Source organism: Bombina bombina, chromosome 2, assembly GCF_027579735.1.
Source record: "Bombina bombina isolate aBomBom1 chromosome 2, aBomBom1.pri, whole genome shotgun sequence".
Classification (NCBI taxonomy): domain Eukaryota; kingdom Metazoa; phylum Chordata; class Amphibia; order Anura; family Bombinatoridae; genus Bombina; species Bombina bombina.
In genome coordinates this window covers 1,206,918,958-1,206,940,879 of record NC_069500.1, presented here as the reverse complement: position 1 = coordinate 1,206,940,879, position 21,922 = coordinate 1,206,918,958, and the positions used below count along the sequence as shown (strand labels likewise).

The window sequence follows — 21,922 nt, the reverse complement described above, 5'->3', positions numbered from 1 at the left end:
ATATATATATATATATATATACACCCATACACATTTATATGAATTTTTTTTATCAGATATATTTGTGTAATAGTTAATTTTAATGTATGTATGTTGTGTTTGATGGACTTTTTTTTAACCCCTTAAGGACCAAGGACGTAAAGGGTACGTCCTACAAAAACTGTCACTTAATGACCAAGGACGTACCCTGTATGTCCTCAGCATTTTAAGCGCTAAAAGCCATCATGATCCCTTCTATCCACTTTTAGGGTATTGCAGTGATGCCTCAATATTAAGGCATCCTGCAATATCCTTTTTTAAGCATCCGATGCAGAGACACTCTGTGGCAGGGTTGCCACCCGTCCCTTAAAATACAGAACACTTATAAGTTACACATGCTGCAGGGTGTGCAGGGAGGAATATGAATAGAGCTATCCAGAAACACAATACATGTTCCTCCTTGCACACCCTGCAGTATGTGTAACTCATAAGTGTCCAGGAAAACATGGCTGAGGTGGTAACCCTACTCTGTGGCGCTCTCTGCATCGGCCAGTGATGGTGCTGATCATTGGTGGGTGGGAGCCATTGCAGGGAGGTGGGTGGGCAGCACATCGCTGGAGAACTTCCGGCCAGTGGTGGAATTCACTAAGCAAGTTTGTGGGAAAGAAGGGTGGGAGAGGAAGGTGAGAGAGGGAGGGGGGAATAATGTTGTGAAATGGATGGAGAGGGGTAGTGGGGGTAGAGTTTTGAGGGGGGGCAGCTACACTACTGAAAAATTTGGGATTTAGAAAAAAAGGCAAAGTTATTGCAAAGTGGGTACTGACAGACAGCTGCCAGTACCCAAAATGGTGGCAAATAGTAAGAGGGGGGAGGGTAAGAGAGCCGTTTGGTGGGGGGTTCAGGGAGGTTGGGTGGTATGGGGGGATCCTACACTGCAGAAAAGATATACTTTTAAAAAAAATGTTTTAAAAAAACAAACAAAAACTTTTATTTTTATACTGACAGACTTTCTGCCAGTACTAAAGATGGCGGTGACAATAGTGAGGTGAGGGAGGGAAAATGCTGTTTGAGAGGGGTCAGGGAGGAATCAGGGGGTGGGATGTGTCAGGTGGGAGGCTGATCTCTACACTAAAGCTAAAATTAACCCTACAAGCTCCCTAATTAACCCCTTCACTGCTGGGCATAATACAAGTGTGGGGCGCAGCTGCATTTAGCGGCCTTCTAATTACCAAAAAGCAATGCCAAAGCCATATATGTCTGCTATTTCTGAACAAAGGGGATCCCAGAGAAGTATTTACAATCATTTGTTCCATAATTGCACAAGCTGTTTGTAAATAATTTCAGTGAGAAACCTAGGGCCCCATTACATATATGGTTTTTAAGCAGATTTGGTATCCTATATACAGCGCTGCATATAAATGCGGCACGTATATTTCACTGTCGCATGTAAATAATTTCAGTGAGAAACCTAAAGTTAGTGAAAAAGTTAACGATTTTTATTATTTGATCTCATTTGGCGGTGAAATGGTGGCATTAAATATACCAAAATGGGCCTAGATCAATACTTTGGGTAGTCTACTACACTACACTAAAGCTAAAATTAACCCTACAAGCTACCGAATTAACCCCTTTACTGCTGGGCATAATACAAGTGTGGTGCGCAGCGGCATTTAGAGACCTTCTAATTACCAAAAAGTAATGCCAAAGCCATAAATGTCTATTTCTGAACAAAAGGGATCACAGAGAAGCATTTACAACCATTTGTGCCATAATTGCACAAGCTGTTTGTAAATAATTTCAGTGAGAAACATAGGGCACCATTACATATACGGTTTTTACGTGGTTTAGGTATCCTATATACAGCGCTGCATATAAATGCGGCACGTATATTTCACCCGTACTCCCATAAGCTAACATGGTACGGCGTTGCAAATCGGTATCCAATATTCCGCGCAAGGACTTACGTGGCGAAAATGGAGAAATGTAACTCCATTTTCACCTCGCCACACAAAGGCAGCCGCAGAAAGCCTTGCGCTGAGTATGGGAGCACCATAACTCCCGAAACAGCCTGCAAAAATAAACTAACACCTAACGCATGCGCAATATCTATCTACCTGTCCCCCACCGCAATAACTAATAAATGGCTAGATTACGAGTTTTGCATTATGAGTAAAAAAGCAGCGTTAAGGCTCATAATGCTGCTTTTTCACTATCGCTGCTATTACAAGTCTTGTAGGTACAGCTGTTCCGCACACTTTTTTGGCCGTACCGCAAATTAATTTACGCAATTTGCGTAAAGTCTTTTTTCAATGGGACTTCCATAGTGCCGGTATTACAAGCTTTTTTTTTTTAGGCCAAAAAGTGAGCGGTACAGCCTATCCCGCAAGATTCGTAATGCATTCTAAAGTCAATAGTTATGAGTTTTACATCATAAAACTCATAACTAAAGTGCTAAAAAGTACACTAACAGTCATCAACTACCTGTTAACCCCTAAACTGACGCTCTCCCGCATCGCAAACACTAAAATAAAATTATTAACCCCTAATCTGTTGCTCCGGACATCACCACCACTAGAATAAACATATTAACCCCTAAACCACCGTACTCCTGCATCGCAAAAACACTAGTTAAATATTATTAACCCCTAATCTGTCGCCCCTAACATCGCCGCCACCTATCTACATTTATTAACCCCTAATCTGCCGCCCCCAATGTCGCCCGCCACTATACTAAATTTATTAACCCCTAAACCTAAGTCTAACCCTAACCCTAACAACCACTATCTTAAATATAATTAACATAAAAACCTACTATTAATAACTAAATAATTCCTATTTAAAACTAAATACTTGTAAAATAAACCCTAAGCTAGCTACAATATAACTAATAGTTACATTGTAGCTAGCTTAGAGTTTATTTTTATTTTACAGGCAAGTTTGTATTTATTTTAACTAGGTAGAATAGTTACTAAATAGTTATTAACTATTATTTAATAACTACCTAGCTAAAATAAATACAAATTTACCTGTAAAATAAAACCTAACCTGTCTTACACTAACACCTAACCTTACACTACAATTAAATAAATTACCTAAATTAAATACAATTAACTAAATTAAATACAAATACCTAAATTACAAAAAAAAAAACAACACTAAATTACACAAAATAAAAAACAAATTACAAGATATTTAAACTAATTAATAGCCCTATCAAAATAAAAAATGTATTTAATTGTAGTGTAAGGTTAGGTGTTAGTGTAAGACAGGTTAGGTTTTATTTTACAGGTAAATTTGTATTTATTTTAGCTAGGTAGTTGTTAAATAGTTAATAACTATTTAGTAACTATTGTACCTAGTTAAAATAAATACAAACTTGCCTGTAAAATAAAAATAAACCCTAAGCTAGCTACAATGTAATTATTAGTTATATTGTAGCTAGCTTAGGGTTTATTTTACAGGTAAGTATTTATTTTTAAATAGGAATTATTTAATTATTAAGAGTAGGTTTTCTTTAGATTTATTTTAATCATATTTAAGTTAAGGGGTGTTAGACTTAGGTTTAGGGTTAATAAATTTAGTATAGTGGTGGCGACGTTGGTTGCGGCAGGTTAGGGGTTAATAAATGTAGGTAGGTGGCGGTGATGTTAGGGGCGGCAGATTAGGGGCTAATAATATTTAACTAGTGATTGCGAGGCGGGAGTGAGGCGGTTTAGGGATTAATATGTTTATTATAGTGGCGGCGATGTCCGGAGCAGCAGATTAGGGGTTAATAAATATAATGTAGGTGTCGGCGATGTCAGGGGCGGCAGATTAGGGGTTAATAAGTGTAAGATTAGGGGTGTTTAGACTCGTGGTTCATGTTAGGGTGTTAGGTGTAAACATAAAATGTGTTTTCCCATAGGAATCAATGGGGCTGCGTTACTGAGCTTTACGCTGCTTTATTGCAGGTGTTAGGCTCTCCCCACTGATGTCTATGGGGAAATCGTTCATGAGCACGTACAACAAGCTCACCACTGACTTAAGCAGCGCTGGTGTTGGTGTGCGGTATGGAGCTCAATTTTACTCTACGCTCATTTCTTGTCTTTTAACGCCGGGTTTATAAAAACCTGTCATACCAGCGCTGTAGGTAAGTGAGCAGTGACAATAACGTGCAAGTTAGCAATGCATCCCTCTTACCGCAAAACTCTTAATCTAGCCGTTAGTGTATTAACCCCTATATCCGCTATCAAACCCACACCTCAACTAAAAATAAAGTATTAACCCCTAAATCCGCCAACCCAAACATCGCAAACTACCTAAAAAACTATTAACCTCTAATTCGCCATGAACCCACAACGCAATAAACCTATTAAAACTATTAACCCCTAATCCGCTATTAACCCACAACGCAATAAACCTATTAAATCTATTAACCCCTAAACCGCCAAAGCCCACAACACAAACTACCTGTTAAAACTATAAACCCCTAAACCGCCACCCCCCACAACACAAATAAATAATTATATTACTAACCTAACACCCCCTAACCTAACAACCGATAAGGTTTCTTTTTTTTTAATTTAGATTAGAGTGGGCAATTCCGAAAAGGGCAGAAAAAAAGCGAAATGCCCTTTTAAGGGCAATGGCCAAACAAATGCCCTTTTCCGGGCAATGGGTAGTTTAGATTTTTTAGTGTTAGGTGTTTTATTTGGGGGGAGGGGTTGGTGGGTGGGGGGTTTTACTGTTAGGGGGACTTTGTGTATTTTGAATGTAAAAGAGCTGTTTAACTTAGGACAATGCCCTACAAAAAGCCCTTTTAAGGGCTATTGGTAGTTTAGCATTAGATTAGGGGGTGTTTTTATATGGGGGGGCTTTTTTATTTTCATAGGGATTAGGTTTAATTTTTTAATTCTTGATAATTTGTTTATTATTTTCTGTAATATTAGATTTTTTTATTTTTCGTAATTTTAGATTAATTTTAACTTAGTTTTTTTATTTTTAAAGTAATGTTATTTTTTTTATTTTAATAGTTAGTAACTTTAGTATTTTGTAATTTAGGTAATTTGGGTTCATTTAGGGGGGTGTTAGGTTAGGAGGTGTTAGGTTAGGGGGTGTTAGGTTAGGGGCTTAGTAATTTAATTATTTATTTGCGTTGTGGGAGCTGGCAGTTTAGGGGTTAATAGTTTTAATAGGTAGTTTGCGTTGTGGGCTGTGGCGGTTTAGGGGTTAATACTTTAATAGATTTTTTGCTGTGTGGGTTTGATGGCGGAAATAGGGGTTAATAGTTTAATTAGGCATCTTGCGTTGTGGGGGGTGTCAGTTTAGGGGTTAATACTTTTATTAGTTCCGATGTGGGTTTGATGGTGGATATAGGGGTTTTTATGTGTCAGGCTTATTTTTGGGAGGCGTGTTAGACTTTTACGGGATATTTTATATTTTTTTAATTTTTCTTAGGCGCCGGCAGTTTCTAGTTTCTAATTCACTAGTGGCTCCAGATATGTGTATTTACGTTCATTTCTGGACATCGCTAGTTTATCCGACTTACGACACTTTATGAACTGCCGGCAGGGTTTATTGGATACCCCGATGTGCGAGGTAAAATTATGAGTGACGCGGGTTGCGGCGCTTGCGCTGAAGCCTGCGCTGTATATGTAATCTCGCCCCTAAAGTTTGTGAAAAAGTTAGTAAAAAAGTTAACAATTTTTTTTTATTTGATCGCATTTAGTGGTGAAATGGTTGCATGAAATATACGAAAATGGACCTAGATCAATACTTTGAGTTGTCTGCTAAAAAATATATATACATGTAAAGGGTTATTCAGGGATTCCTGACAGATATCAGTGTTAAAATGTAACTTATGCAAATTTTGAAAAAAAAAAAATGGTTTGGAAATAGCAAAGTGCTACTTTTACTTATTGCCCTATAACTTGCAAAAAAGCAAAGAACATGTAAACATTGGGTATTTCTAAACTCAGGAAAAATTTTAGAAACTATTTAGCATGGGTGTTTTTTGGTGGTTGTAGATGTGTAACAGATTTTGGGGGTCAAAGTTTTTTTTCATATTTTATAATTATTTTTAATAGTAAATTATTAGATATGATGAAAATAATGATATCTTTAGAATGCCCATTTAACGGCAAGAAAAACTGTATATAATATGTGTGGGTACAGTAAATGAGTAAGAGGAAAGTTACAGCTAAACACAAGCACCGCAGAAAAAATTTAAAAATAGTCCTGGTCCCTAACTGTAAGAAAATTGAAAAATGGTCTGTCACAATGGGGTTAACAGCCTTTATGCAAGGTCTTCAGCTAAAGTTAGCAAACAATAGTGTGTCACTTGTAATTTCACCTCTTAGCCAATAGCCGTGCGGTAAATCCGGCTCCCATGGGCGCCAAGCCGGATGAATGAAAGTCCCCTTTATTTGTTTCAATAGTCAATCCTAGCGTTTGTAAAATGCTAGGATTAACTTTCACTTTAAAGTGGTATATTTTTTTTAACACTTTTGTTGTTTGTTCTGATTATTACTAAACTTGTAATCAAATTTCATAATACACGTCAATAGCAAGTTTGATAAAAATTGTATACTCTGTCTGAATCAAGAAAAAAAAGTTTCATGTCCCTTTAATGGCTTATAAATAAAAATGTTTTTTTAAAAGCTTCTGTTTTTCGGAATTATAGGACAGTGTGTTGTCTTAGGTGTGTTATTTGATTGAGGAATAATTAAAAAAGGAAACAATGTAGTATTTAAAAGATAAAGTATATAAAATATACTGCAGGGCCTGTCAATATAATGGGTTAAGTTGCTCTCAGATTCATTTCAGTTGAGCATTTTTTTTATATAAAATAAATAAACTCTGGGAATACAATGAATTAATTTGCTCTGAAAATTAAAAGCTTTAGATTACAACTAAATGAACATTTTCTTAGTTTCTGACACTTTCTTTGTATTGAGTTTTGGTAACCTGTCTCTGCAGCAGCCCTACTCTTGAAATCATGGGAGAAACAACTCACACATCCTTTTCAGAGGATATTATGCTCTGTTTGGCCAGTGCCACAGATGAATGCATGAAAAACTACATTACCAGTGATGCTCTGCTTCCTCTCATCTATTGGCTAACGTCTGGCCAGTCGCAGAGGCTGATCCTCACTGAGCAAGGTGCTGATGGTGATACAATAGTCTGGCTTAGAATCATGGCGTGCAGTAAGGGGACATCAGTGCAGCATCTGCTACTTTTCAACTGCTTGCTCATTCTAATCCTGTGTCTTCAGTACGGAGGAGGACAAAAGAAAAAAGAGGTATTGGAAAACACGAGTAGTCTGTGCTTCTTATTTATACTAAATGTAATAACATACAGATTCCTATTTTTTGTTTTCTGCTGCTATGGTAATGGTGATAATGCCATGCTCCAAAATGTCTGCAGTAATTCATTAATAGGCCCCCAGTTTGCTAGACTACATGATTTAATATACAATTTTAATAGATATATGAGTTAATATGTCTGTGTGTATATATGTATATCTGTATTTATGAATATATGAATTTCTATTTTATTCATCTAATTCTCCTGTAATTATAGTTTCTACCCCTCTATGTTTCATGGTTGAATGTTTGCAATAGCATTCACTAGAATCATTTGGCAATCGGGATAATACATGGATATTATAAACATTCTAATAAAAATTGGAATGTACAATTACATCCTGTCTGGTATAGAGGCAAAGGTATAAGGGGGCGGTTGTAACTTTATTTAGTAGATGAGGTCCCTGAATAGTTTCTAAAACACAATATTTAAGTGTGCGTTTAAATTAAGCAATAGAGAAGAAAAATAATTTGTAAAATACTTTAAATACATGTTGCAGAATATCATTGGGTGATATTTATCAACTGAACTCATGGATCACACAATATTATTCAATATGTTTTCAGTTCACTCTTACTGTGTGCGAAGTGAGTTTAAAGGGACATAAATGTGCAAAAAGATGTATTAAAACATATTATTATTGCACTCTTGTTTGCAGTTACCTATTTAATAGAAAGTGAAACAGAATACAATATAATAGAAGTAGGATATATATTATTACTGGGTAATCCCCTATGTGTAATAGTCCAATTGTAAATGTTACTGTGAAGTGTGGAATCTTCATGCCTGAAATAGATTAAAACTACAATTGTGTGAATCTAATTAAATAATGCTAAAGGAAATATTATAACACATTCTTATTCATATAAAACAGAGCTATAAAAGCTCTGGGTGAAGTGCAAACCTGTGTATATACTGAACAGGTTTACAGCATTCCCTGTATGAAAATAAACAGATTTATTACAAATAAAGATTTTTTTTTTCTAACTCCTGCAAATGAGCACACCCGCTAAACTAATGACAAGAGGCATATATGTGTAGCCACCAAGCACCAGGTGAGTCCTGGTTGTGCATTGAGCCTATCTAGGTATGCTTTTTAACAAAGGATACCACAAAGTACAAAGTACTTTTCATAAAATAAGTAAATTGAAAAGTCTGTTAAAGAGACAGTAAACCCCATTTTCTTTCATGATTCAAATAGAACATACAACTTTAATTAAAAAAATTTTGTTTATAAGGAGGATTCAATTAATTATAGTACAGTTCACTCACTCTGGAGTGCTGAAACAGGTTCTCAATCAGGTAAAATATGATTTATTGGATTAGAGTATTTAAGAAACCTGTTAAAAAGATTATAATATATATATATATATATATATATATATATATATATATATATAAATACTGTGTGTGTGTATATGACTGCATGTACATAAATATTAAAGGGACACTCAAGTCAAAATAAACTTTTATGATTCAAATAGAGCATGCAGTTTTAAGACACTTTCCAATTTACGTCCATTATCACATTTTGCACAGTCTTTTTATATGCACACTTTCTGAGGAACAAGCTCCTACAGACCATTTGCTTGAGCTCACAGGGTATAGGTATACTAATCTGTGATTGGCTGATGTGTGTCTCATGATACAGTGGGGAGAAAAAATTAATTAGCCTAAAATAAATCTGCTTATTTGAAATTTAGAGTATGTGTTATTGCATTGTCTTTATAGTTATAGTAAGCTTTATAGCTTTGCGCTCTACTACCTTTTCAGTCAGGCGTAGTAGACATTAGATGATATAGTGCACTTTTTTTCTGTTGAATTGCTATTAAGGAATGTACAGTTCTGAGATTGGTTTTGCACAGAGGATGGGGTTCTAGCTATGTTCTTGCATAGTGATAAACAGTGCTATGTGATATTTGGGGGTCACTGAGTTTATAAAAAATATGAGACTACTAAGATCATTTCAGGAAATCTTCACGTTTTCCCATAGAATAATGCACACAACAGTGTTAAAGTAATTAGTTAAAGGGACAGTGAAGGCAAAATTAAACTTTCATGATTCAGAAAGGGCATGCAATTTAAAACAACTTTCCAATTTACTTTTTCATCAAATTTGCTTTCTTTCTTGGTATTCTTTGTCAAAAGCTAAACCTAAGTAGCTGGCTTATATGCTTGTTTCTAAGTCCTTGAAGGCCTCCTCTTATCTCACTGCATTCTATTAGCTTTTTACAGCTAGATAGTGCTTGTTCACATGTATCATATAGATAACATTGTGCTTACACCCGTATAGTTATTTATGAGTCAGCGCTGATTGGCTAAAATGCAAGTCTGTCAGAAGAACTGAGATAAGGGGGCAGTGTGCAGAAACTTATATACAAGGCAATTACATAGGTAAAAATTTATTAATATAACAGTGTTGGTTATGCAATATCTGGGAATAAAGGGATTATCTATCTTTTTAAACAACAAAATGTTCAAGTAGACTGTCCCTTTGAGTACACAGGTAGTGTTAATTCACTTTTTTTATTAGGTTCATATCCAATCCACACTATAAACTTTTATTGGGATTATCCTCACTACTGGGTATTTTTGTGGCAAATATATTGGCTTTCTTTTGACAACTTATTGAAAGAACATAAAAATGTTAAAAGAAAAGAGTGTAATATGTTAGAGCATTTTATTTTTGCTCTTTTACTTGCATGGGACTATGGGCCATATTACAGGTGGAGTGCTATCTGGTTTTCACGTTTGTTTGCATGCAAGTTAAATTGCACTCATATTACAAATTCAAAGTAAACACAGAATCTCAAATAGAGAGGCACTAAAAATGGAAAGTCGGATCTTCCTGTGGCACGCCATTTTGTCACACACAAACACAACTTGTCAAGTTTGCGCAGCATGATCATTGACCATATCCCTCCACCAAGGAGAGGTGGTGATCGCGCAAGGATGTTACTGCAATTGGAATCCAGGTGGATATTCATGCTTGATACAGTATCCCCTAAAGGCTTAAATATTAAACTGGACTTTGGACCATTTGTAGGTTAATGGAGTGATATCACGGGGACTTAGAACTGTGAATCTGCTATTTACATCACCTAATTGCGATCTACCTCAGCTTGCCTGTGTCTCCCTCTACCATGTGTAATTTGATACTATTTTTTTAAATGAGATTTTAGTTTTTATCTATTTCTACCACCCATTACACAGTCTCCTTCATCTGTGTCCTCTTTACTGTGGATGGAGACACTTCCATATGAGCATCTTACATTCCACCAAAGAAACGTGTATTCTACATAATAAACATCATACTTCAGCTTGAGAGGCTTTTGATAATATCGGTGAAGTGGTTGCCGAGTATTGAAAATGGTATGAGCAATGGAGTCACCCACTATATGTGGGACATGAAAATGGAGCGTGTTCTCCTAGAGGCAACATAGCTGCTTCTGAACGTGTGATTGACACCCATCCTCTTGTATGCCGTAACGAACGATAGCACACTAAACCTACATGATAATGCTGTCGGAGGGGTGTGGCTACACCTCTGCGTTGCCGGATATGCAAATTAGCCATGCTTCTAGTCCGCAAAGTGATTGACTCTCACTGGGAATGACACTGACCAATCAGAATACACCGTTAATCAGCAGGACGTGCTCATAGACAACGATGACATGGCACAGGTGATCCATTTCACCAACTATGTGGTTATCTTAATTGCTCACATGTGAAGGGTAGAAAAAGCTGTGACTCGATTGATTTTACACTTTTCTTTGGTGCATTACATTGAGGATGCACTGACTCTGAGACTCTTTTTCATCTGGGATCATTTGATAAAGGTGCCAGTACCGCACCAAAACATCATGCCATTGCCCCTTGTTTTTATTATTTAATATTAAAGGCTATTTTTTACTTTTTCTTTTTTTTTTTTTTTTTAAACTTTATATTTATATGTGTGTATGTACATATGCATTTTATATGTGTGTGTGTATATATACTTATACACATATAAACAGATATATAAGTGCATTGGAGCCCTTTGCACTTAAAGGGACAGTATACACCAATTTTGATTTAGCTACATGTAATAGACACTTCTATAAAAAATAATATGCACTGATACTAATATAAAAATTCAGTAAAAATATTTTAAAAAGTTACTTAGAAGCTCCCAATTTAGCACTGTTGATGGGGTTAGGCTGGGACAACCACTGAAAGGGGCTTAGAGCAGATCCTCCAGCCCCCCCACCAGCATATTAAAAGACCCATTATACAAACAGAAGCAATATGAAGTCTGTATATATCAATATACATCTAAAACTTTTGGACTTGGTTAGAAGTCTTAAAATCAGCACAATTTTATTTAAAAATAAGCAAAACTATACATTTTTACAAAAACACCTCCAGATGGGCTATATAAATGGATCATCTACAAAACATTTATGCAAAGAAAAATAGAGTGTACAATGTCCCTTTAAGTATAAAAACATGTAAAATCATATTTATGCAATATTCATTTTTTTTTTTATATTTAAATATTTTTATTGAGGGTAATAAAGTATACAGCATACAGGTTACTCAATGAAACATATGCATTTAAAACATTTAACATGAGAATCTCACAGTATAATAGGTAGACTGGGGAGCAACCTCACTACCACCCTCTATTTTTGCCCCTCCATAAATGCTGGGGCCACTTTTGGACCCTAAATTTTACTATACACTAGCTGAGGGGATTAGTGCGCTACAGACCACTTTTGGGCCTGCAGATGACTGTCGCATAGAATACACAAAGCATTTATATAAGCGTCAAGAGATTATCACAATGCTATCATGAAAAAACATTCTACAAGTACAATTTGTTTAAGATTGTTAATAAACAAGCTAATTTCATAGAGACCAGTGTCCATGTGTATAAATTAGCGGCAAGATTGGGAATCTGCCAACAATATCACAATATAGAAATACAGCAATGTACTTAGATTACTCTTAGTTAATGTAGTTTAGTTTTAGACACGGTAAACTGGTCGAAGTGTTATACTGAAGCAGGTCTCCATTACCTCTGCAAACATAGTTGAACACAAACACTAAACATTAGCAATAACCTACTTAATAATGAAACTTTTAACCTAGGCAATTTTTGAATACCTAGAAAATAGTAGATACAGTAAATTGCCTGTATTGAGGTCTAAAGAACCAATCTAGAGTATGTAGGAAAGACTTGTTACAAGTGATGGGGGGGGGAGGGAATTAATATAATAGTAGCATACTCCTCCATTTATTGGCCCACGAGCCAGGATTTAAGGTACCTCTATCAATAATGGGAAAACTAATAAATACAGATAACAAAGATTAAGCTTGAACAGCAAGACCATTAGTGCTCTGCAGCATTATAAGAGAGGGGAGCACGCTCTTAAAACCAGAGATATAATGTGGTGCTCAGGAATATTCGCAGGCATGGATAGCTGAGTGGCTACTATATACCTACGCTTATCGTTCCCACTAAGTCAAAAGGCATATATAGCCTATTTGCAGTAGCACATATCTGCTATAAAGATACCCATTATATGCTATGCTGGGGTTTATATAAGGGGGAAATAGGCACACATTTAACAAATAGCATACAGATATTATCCTGCACATTATGGAAACCTTAGATATTCATTCACATTTTATAAAGGGAGCTATATGTACATGTCCACTCTTCGACATGTATACTTATGTAGTCTGGTTCTCAGAGACACGCAAGTTAAGTATGAAAAAGAATAGGTGCAGTAAGCAGGAACTTAAGTAAGAACTCTACAAGTATGGGGTCTGGGTAGTTTCAGAACATATGTTCTCATGAGAGCAGGATTACCCCACGTGTTGTATCTAGTATTATAGTATATAGTACAACGACTCACAAATCTATTCATATGAGAGGCCCTGCTAAGCAATGCTCATTCTATAGAGGTGCTGGAAAAATCTTGTTGCATATAATGGATCATTTTCAACATCTTAATATAGAATAAATAACTGACAAGTTTATATTGTTATGGAAAAGCTTTAGACACCAACATATTTACTAAAAAGTGTTGCCTTATCCTATTATCTAGAGCAGGGGTTGCAATACTAAATCAGCCCAGGGGCTTCATAATAAACACTAGATAGTATTCAATGTCCCTTCTCTAGTAAGTTGTGGGATTAAAGTCACCAAACATCACCAGTAACAGAGTCTCAATGTCCAGTAGACTTAGATCCATATCCAGTGGCAATCTTCAACCCTCTCCTTTCCTTACACATCCCACACAAGCGTCTGCAAGCACTGTTAGTCTCCTGTGGAGGGGCCTATGCGAGATCCAAAATGGCCGACCTGCGCTGTATCCCATCCTGTGATGGGGCCTCACAGACTCCACAGTGTAAGCTACAAAACCAGGGGGCCCATCAGACACCGGGCAGGCAATTCTGACCTTACTAGGTAGTGCACTCCTGAGGGACTCTGTCGCGGGCTTGCTCAGCCGTCTCTTCTCGCTAAGAGAGCCAGTCTCAGCTTCTGCTCTCCACACCGGAGGGGCGGCCGTATCCCCCCCGCAGCAGCCAGGGCCAAGGGGTATGGTTCCTCATTACCGGTTTGCATGGGGTGAGTATATCTGATCTCACCGGGCGTCGACTTCTGGCCAGCAAAGCGCTGCGTACTCTCTCGTGTTTCAGCAGAGCCCATCTCCCTTACTGTTGTATCCCCAGCAGGATGATCCCGGACACTGACAGCCTGCAGTTTTAATATAAGGTGATCAAATCTGGCCAGCATCACAGACTCACGCTCCGCAAGCATAGCTTGTACTGCTCTGTATAAATCCGCCATCCTAAAGGCTGTAGGGCTCTGAGCAGCGCAGATGGTAGGGCAGTGCGATGCCGCGAAGCGGTCAGATACTGTCAGGCAGCAAATATCCTGTTAATGTCTCTTAAACCTCCGTTCAGTGACAATTCGAGGGTGTGGGAAAATTAGTTGAGCTATGTACCACAATTAGTTGCTTAATTTGCCCATTTATTACTCCTTTTTATAAGGTTAAAGTCTGGAGCTCTGTTATTGTGCTTCTGCTCTGCATGGCGGTTAGCTCCGCCCCCCTGCAATATTCATTTTTAATAAAGGTTTTAACTATGTATTTACTGTAAATATTTAACATTCCAGTGTTCTGCACATAGCATTTATAAAAAATATTGTACAAAAATACCATCAGATATATGCATCAATATTTTATTTATGAATAAATAGATCATATTCTATTATTTGCAGAACGTTGGAATGTGAAATATTCATATTTTCATCATATATACAAAAGAGAGAGTTGTTAATACTGCTAATTTAACACTCCGGTGCTTCCCTTATAAAGTAAATTTACCACATAGAAAGAAAGAAGTATAAGGACATGCAATACTATCCAAAAATAGAAAGGGATAAATACCAGCACACGGATGTGAATACTCAAATACACTTTATTAAGTCACAGAAATCACAACAGATCCACCTGTTAATGCCTCACAGCACTATATGGAATAAAAACATATTAACAGTCACATATCTGGGAGACTGCAATCAACAGAAACATCACTAACATTCATTCACAGAATGAGCGTGTCCCTAAAGACATATCAGCTGTTTTCAAAACAGATATCAAAATTAACAAAAAATGAAAAGAATATGGAACAGCGCTACTACAGCAAGAAAGATCAATCAATAAGAAAAAAGAGTATACATATATTTCTAATTGTAATAATATTTTATTAACACATATAGTAATAACTTCATAAATAAATAAATAAGTGACCGGTCACTGATAAAATATCTAATAATTAAAAATTATATAAGTGTATATACATTACCAATATAAAGCCTCCTAACTATGTGTGGCACTATACACTCTACATTCTATGTCAAGCTTATAAAATATCGGTCATAACAATCTTCAGTCTAACACCGTATATAGGGCAATACGCATCTGAATAGTCACTGTGTTATGATGTCCAATCTTGTTCTTACATTTCAAAGTTATGTATCATCTTTTGGAAAAATAACACACCTTTCCTCTACACAGACCTGGCGACTGAGTTAAACCACCTGCTTAACAGATCTCCCACTTGTTGCGGGAGAAGAAAAGTCTCCGTATGTTACTGAAATTTTGTTTATGCCTTTCTTATATAAGGCTATTTCTCACCTTGGTATATTGTATGTTATTGTCCTTTTCCGACACTACCGCGTCTCATGTAATCCACAATCGATGGTTCAGCAGTGCTTGCTGGTCTCAACTACTTTCGCATCACATGTGACGAGTTGGCCAATAGCTGTTTTTCAAATTGGGATAGTATAAGTGAGCCCTCGTAGGTTTCAGGCGTTTTAATTTACTCTGCACAGAGTTACGGCTCACAATGATTATGAGCCCCTGAAACAGACACTGTCATCCAATCGACGCGTTTCACCTTGCATAAAGGCTTTTTCAAAATGTATGCTTAGTGCCTGCTGAACCCTTAAATCCCCCTCCTCCGGGCTCTAATTGGTCCATTCCTCCAATCCTATAACCTTAAGGTGGATTTACTCTTTAAGGTGGATTGTGCATTTCTCTTCTTATATGATGTCCCCAATTCTCCTTTTATGTTATAAACTATGTGGGACATTTCACATACTCCTCTTATATTATAAACTATGTGCTGTTATAAACTGTGTGGGACATTCCACATACTGCTTTGATCCTTGAAAGACAAAATAAATGGATATATGAAGTTATAATTACATATCCAACACGGTGTTGACTGTAATAAAATAACCTATTAGGCTTTATTATTAAAAACATTAATTTAGGCTTTATATTAAAATAAAAAAGGATAGAAAAATAAATTAACTTACATAAACTTCACATATATATAGAGCTAAAAAATAAATACTAGATTTACTTATTTCATTTTCTAAGACTGTATAAATGTATTAAATTAATCCAAAATAAAAGGGGTTAAATCAAATTCTGAATTTAGCCCTGAAGGGTATATTGTTCCTAATTCATGAATGAGTTCAGCTTCCTTTCTAATAATTAATTTTTCATAATTCTCACCTCCAGTTCTTTTTTACTTTTTTAAAAACCCAGCAGGTGATGTTTTTCGTGCTATTTTGTGCACATTCTTGAAGTGGTCATACAGACGTGATTCCAATTTCCCCTTTTCTATATTGTTCAAATGCTCTCTGATTCTGTCTCTATAGGGTTTTGTTGTTTCACCTAGGTACTGTAATTTACACGAACACTGTAATATATACAATATCCCTTTATCTCTACACCTGATAGTGTTCTTTATTGTATATTTCTTACCTGTGCTTGTAGATTTTACTTTTTTGCTGTACTCGCAGGCTTTACAGCTGTAGCATGGGAAGAAGCCACAGATCTTATTCCCTTTCAGATCTATTTCTTTTATTTTTTATTTTTATATTCACTAGGGGCCAGAATACTTCTCAAATTGGCTGCTTTTCTGTATATAAATGTGGGTTTTCCCGATATTTCTTTCCCTAAAAACATGTCTGATTTAACAACATGCCAGTGTTTGCGTATTATTTTTTCCATAGTCCTATGTTGTTGATTAAAGGTGGTTATGAAAGGTACTCTAATGCCTTGTTTTTCATCAATCAATGGTTTCTCTTTCCTTAGAATGGTTTTCCTATCTTTATTACTTACTTCTAGTTTTGCCTTTTCTAGTACCTCTCTATCATATTTCCTTTCCACAAATCTTTCTTCCAAGATCTGGATTTGTTTTTGATAATCTACTGTTCTAGTATAATTCCTCTTTATTCGTAAGAGCTGTCCATTGGGAGTGTTATCTATCCACCTTTTTAGGTGACAGCTCTTTGAGTGGATAAAATTCAATCCTCTTTATAATCTTGTTGAGCTTTATTTCTGTCTCCAATTTTCTCTTGAGATATAATGAGGTCTTTCATATCCTTCTCTTATTTCTTGTTGTGGTCTATATGTGTTCCTCACTTCCCACAACTCTTTTTTATCTGTTTTATTCAAAGTATTCTCTATTCTTATTTTTGTTTTTGTTCTTAGCTTCTTCAGTACTATCATTTATATCAACCTCTGTTGTTGGGGTTCCATAATTTCCCTTATCTCTATTAAATTTTCTAATTTTGTTTTTTTGTAGACTTGAATTTAAATCAGTAATATGTGTGATGATAATTTGTTGCTTCTCTTTATACTGTAAAATTGTTTTGTGTCTACCTCTTTAAAATGATTATTGGTAATTAGCATATTTTCTTCTGCCATTATGTATAAATCCAAGAAAGTAATGCTTTCTTTACTGTAATTGTAGGCGAATTGTAATCCTACTTGATTATTATTCATTTCTGTAAAGAAATTTAGTAGACTACTTTCACTTCCTCTCCAGATGATTAAGATGTCATCGATATAGCATTTAAAGAGTACAAGGTTTGCTCCCAGTAAGTATGGTGCTATAAACTCCTGTTCCCATTTACCCATGAACAGGTTAGCATAACTGGGCGCAAACCTCGTACCCATAGCTGTTCCTCTTACTTGTAGGAACATTTCATTATTAAATGCAAATACATTATGTGTCAAGATGAACTTAATACTTTCTATTATAAATTGATCTAATACACAAAGTTCTATCTTATTCCCCTTTAAGAAGTGTTCTATAGCTTTGAGGCCCAATTCATGGTCTATGTTCGTATAGAGTGATGTTACATCCCCCAAGGCAGAACATAGAGTGATCTGAGATGTCATCGCAGAAAATGCAGCATGTCTGCAGAAAGAACAGGAACTGTTAGCACTTTAACTTTTCAGCGCTGCTCCACATTAGACTGTTCTTTTTAAACAGAGCTGTTATCTGGCTGCATTGTATAAGTTTTCCTTAACAGTGCATCCAGAGCAAAGTGCTGTTTGAAGACAACAATCAAATATGCAGTAGTGCTGCAAAGCAGCAGTGCATTGATTGTAGTCTGGCTCTGAGATTTATGCAAGTTTGTTCCCTAGCTTTTTACAGTCTGCAAAGCTGTTTTTCTCTGAATGTAAGATGTACGTATGAGCAATGCACCTTTTTATTACTACATGTCTATGTTAGACTAAGAGAAAAGGAAACAAATTAATTCAAGAGACATTTTACAATTACTTTTTTTGTCTGCAGCTAATTTGCAATGCAATTTTCAACTACTGCACTAGATTATACAACTTTAAATATTGCTTTATTCTCCAGTTAACCAACACATTGCAATTGATCTGGTGCTTTAGTGTAACTGACAAATGTACAATTTTATTTTATTTAAAAATGACCTGCAGAAAAAATTTCACTAAAAAAATCTCATCGCAGAAAGTGAAAAAAAGTTCTGTCTCTGGGGTTACATCTCACGTAGCTATAATAAATTCATTGTCCCAGGGAAAATTGTCCACTACATTTATAATATGAGTTGTATCTTTTATGTGTGATGGTAAAATCTTTACATGTTCCTGCAATTGTAAGTCCACAGATTCTGAGAGATTTGCAGTCAGGTTATCAATTCCCGAGATTATGGGCTGCCCCCTTGGGGATTTTCTCTATTTTTATGTACTTTCGGAAGAAATTAAAAAATGGCCATTTTTGGAAATTTTTGGTATATATAGTCAAACTCCTTTTTTGTAATTATTTCTTTTCTTTCAGCTTCTTCAAGCATATTTAGAGTTTTAGTGTTCTTTTCAATGGGGTTGATTTTAATCTTTTTATGTGTAGTAGTGTCTTCTAGTAAGTGGTGTGCTTCTTGCAAATAGTAATCGTTATCCATCACTACTATGCCCCCGCCTTTGTCTGCCGGTTTAATAACTATTTCTGTATTTGTCTTTTGATTTGTAAGGATTTCTCTTTCCTTTTTTCATTAAATTACATTTAACATTTTTATTTGTATTAATTTTAGCCAAATCCGCTAACACTATTTTCTCAAATACATTCAGACTATTGCCTTTTTCGTTGGTGGGATAAAATGTAGATTTTTGTTTCAAGTGTGTTCCTTTAATTATATTTTGAGTAGTCATTCTTTCTATTGGATTTTTTAAAAAAAATATCTTTTTAGGGTCAATTTCCGTACAAATTTAGTAACATGTATGTGTGTTTCGAATTTGTTTAATTTTGCCGTTGGAGCAAAGGATAAACCTAGGTTCAAAACTTTTTTATCTTCCTCTGATAGTATGACTTTACTAATGTTAAAGATACCTTTATTGTAATCTTTTTTTACTTCCATTTTTTTGAGTTTGTTCTATTTCCCCCTCTCTTTCCTCTAAGCTTCTTTTTCTTGTTCTCATTTTGCTTAGTTTGTTTGGGCCTGTCTCTAAAAAATGTTTTTTACTTGGATTACTGGGGCCTGCAATTTTTTCTCTCTTACTGTTGCCCTCATTAATGTTTTATATTGGATGGAACCTATTCCTAAGAGGTATTCTCCATTCTTTCTGTATTTTATTATACCTTCTAGGCGTGTATTGTTTTTCCTCCCTCCTATTACCATATCTTATGTGATACTGTCTATCTTCTATTTCTCTGTAGCCCCCATTTTGAAAGGTATATATTCCCTCTCTTGGATAGTGTCTTATTATATTAGATCCATATTCTTCCTCTTTATAATCTTGTTGAGCTCTATTTCTGTCATAATTTCTTCCCCATCCTTTCTCTTCATATTCTCTAGGTGCATTATACCTATCCCTTTCTCTCCAATTTTCTCTTGAGATATAATGAGGTCTTTCATATCCTTCTCTTATTTCTTGTTGTGGTCTATATGTGTTCCTCACTTCCCACAACTTTTTTTTATCTGTTTTATTCAAAGTTTTCTCTATTCTTATTTTTGTTTTTGTTCTTAGCTTCTTCAGTACTATCATTTATATCAACCTCTGTTGTTGGGGTTCCATAATTTCCCTTATCTCTATTAAATTTTCTAATTTTGTTTTTTTGTAGACTTAAATTTAAATCAGTAATATGTGTGATGATAATTTGTTGCTTCTCTTTATACTGTTCATTTTCTTTTTGTGTGTTAAGTTGTTCTTTAATTTCATTAATTCTAACACTGAAAGTTTCTAGTGTCAATTTTCTGGATTTCTTTATTATTTCAATTAATCCAAATGATGCTTTCTCTAAAACTTGGAACCATTCTTCCTGTTATTGTTCATTAAGATTAAATGTACATTTTTTAGCTAATCTTAAGCCCCTCTGGACCATTTTATACTCTATATATTTTTCCAGGAAGCCAATTTCTTTTTTTGTTTTAATTCTTTCGTTAGAATGTTCTCTAATTCCTCCATTAATTCCTCTATATCTAATTCATCTTCTTCTATGTGTTGCATGTCTGTATTGATATTAGCTAGTAAATTTTCTCTCATATTAAATATATCCATATTAAAGAAAACTCTAACTTCTTACTGGGGATGCTGCTATAGGAGAAAAGGGAGATAAATATAAAGTACCAAAAAGAGGGGGTACCCCACAGCGCAACCCTAAAGATACTTCAGGCTATTCCAAAATACAACTCTCCCTAATGGTTGTAACAAGATAAATAAACAAAAAATAAAAAGATATGAAACAGCGCTGAGTGTTTGTAGAGTATTCCATCTCTCTAAGCTCCCATCTGTCTAAGTGTCCATCTTTAAGTGACAGCGCTGAGAATTAGACAAGTATTGAACAAGATTTGAGGAAGATTTGAGGCAAGCAAAATATTTTAATTCGAAAAATCTTTTGCACTTAACATTCTGCTATGTTTTCAGGACTGCTTTTTCTTTTATCAGTATCATGTCTATTCTACAAGCAGGCTCAAATGCTCATACCTTACCCTTCTCCACATGCAGTTTATATAGGCCCCTCTCTCCTTTCTTCACCATACCTTAGCTCTCACAAACTACTTTCTATTTTAAAATCTATGTCACTAAACTGCACCACCTTACAGAAATGCCCCCCACGGCTATAAATCTCATTCTCACCTACTCTTACTTTCCACCTTGATGCTATTAGCATCAGGCGACATCTCTCCAAATCCTGGGCCCATTTCCATCGAATGCATCCCACATGCATACACTCCTTTCACCTGCACACTATGAAACTCTCGCTCTGTCTGCAACAAACTTACCTGCAACAAACTTACAGCCATTCATGACCTGTTTATATCAAATGCTTTCACCCTTTTAGCAATTACAGAAACCTGGCTATCTCCTTCTGACACTGTCTCCATTGCTGCTCTCACACATGGTGTTCTTCACTTTAGCCATACCCCGAGGCCAGGTGAGAAACGTGGCGGCGGTGTTGGCATCCTGCTCTCCCCCTCCTGCACTTATCAATACCTACCTCCAATCCCATCTCTTTCCTCCTTTGAAGTCCACTGTATTCGCTTGTTCTCCCCCCTCTCCCTCAAAGTGGCAGTCATCTATCGCCCTCCTGGACCAACCTCCCAATTCTTTGACAACTTCGCTGCCTGACTTTCTCACTTTCTCTCTTCAAATATACCAACCCTAATTCTGGGGAACGTCAACATCCCATTGACAACCCATCTGCCCCTGTTGCCTCTAAACTTCTTTCACTCACATCCTCCTTCGGTCTCTCACAATCCACCCTATTCCCTACT

General features: G+C 35.9%; 1 protein-coding gene across 1 annotated transcript in view; it reads left to right on the top strand.

Annotated features, from left to right (window-relative positions):
• Positions 1-7,150: 7,150 nt before the first annotated feature.
• The window catches only part of TUSC3 (tumor suppressor candidate 3), a 598,639-nt gene continuing 583,867 nt past the window's right edge, over positions 7,151-21,922 (top strand). The window contains exon 1 of the mRNA XM_053703931.1: positions 7,151-7,258. Coding sequence (XP_053559906.1) covers positions 7,154-7,258 — 105 coding nt within the window. The 5' untranslated portion in view covers positions 7,151-7,153. The remainder of the gene's footprint in view (positions 7,259-21,922) is intronic.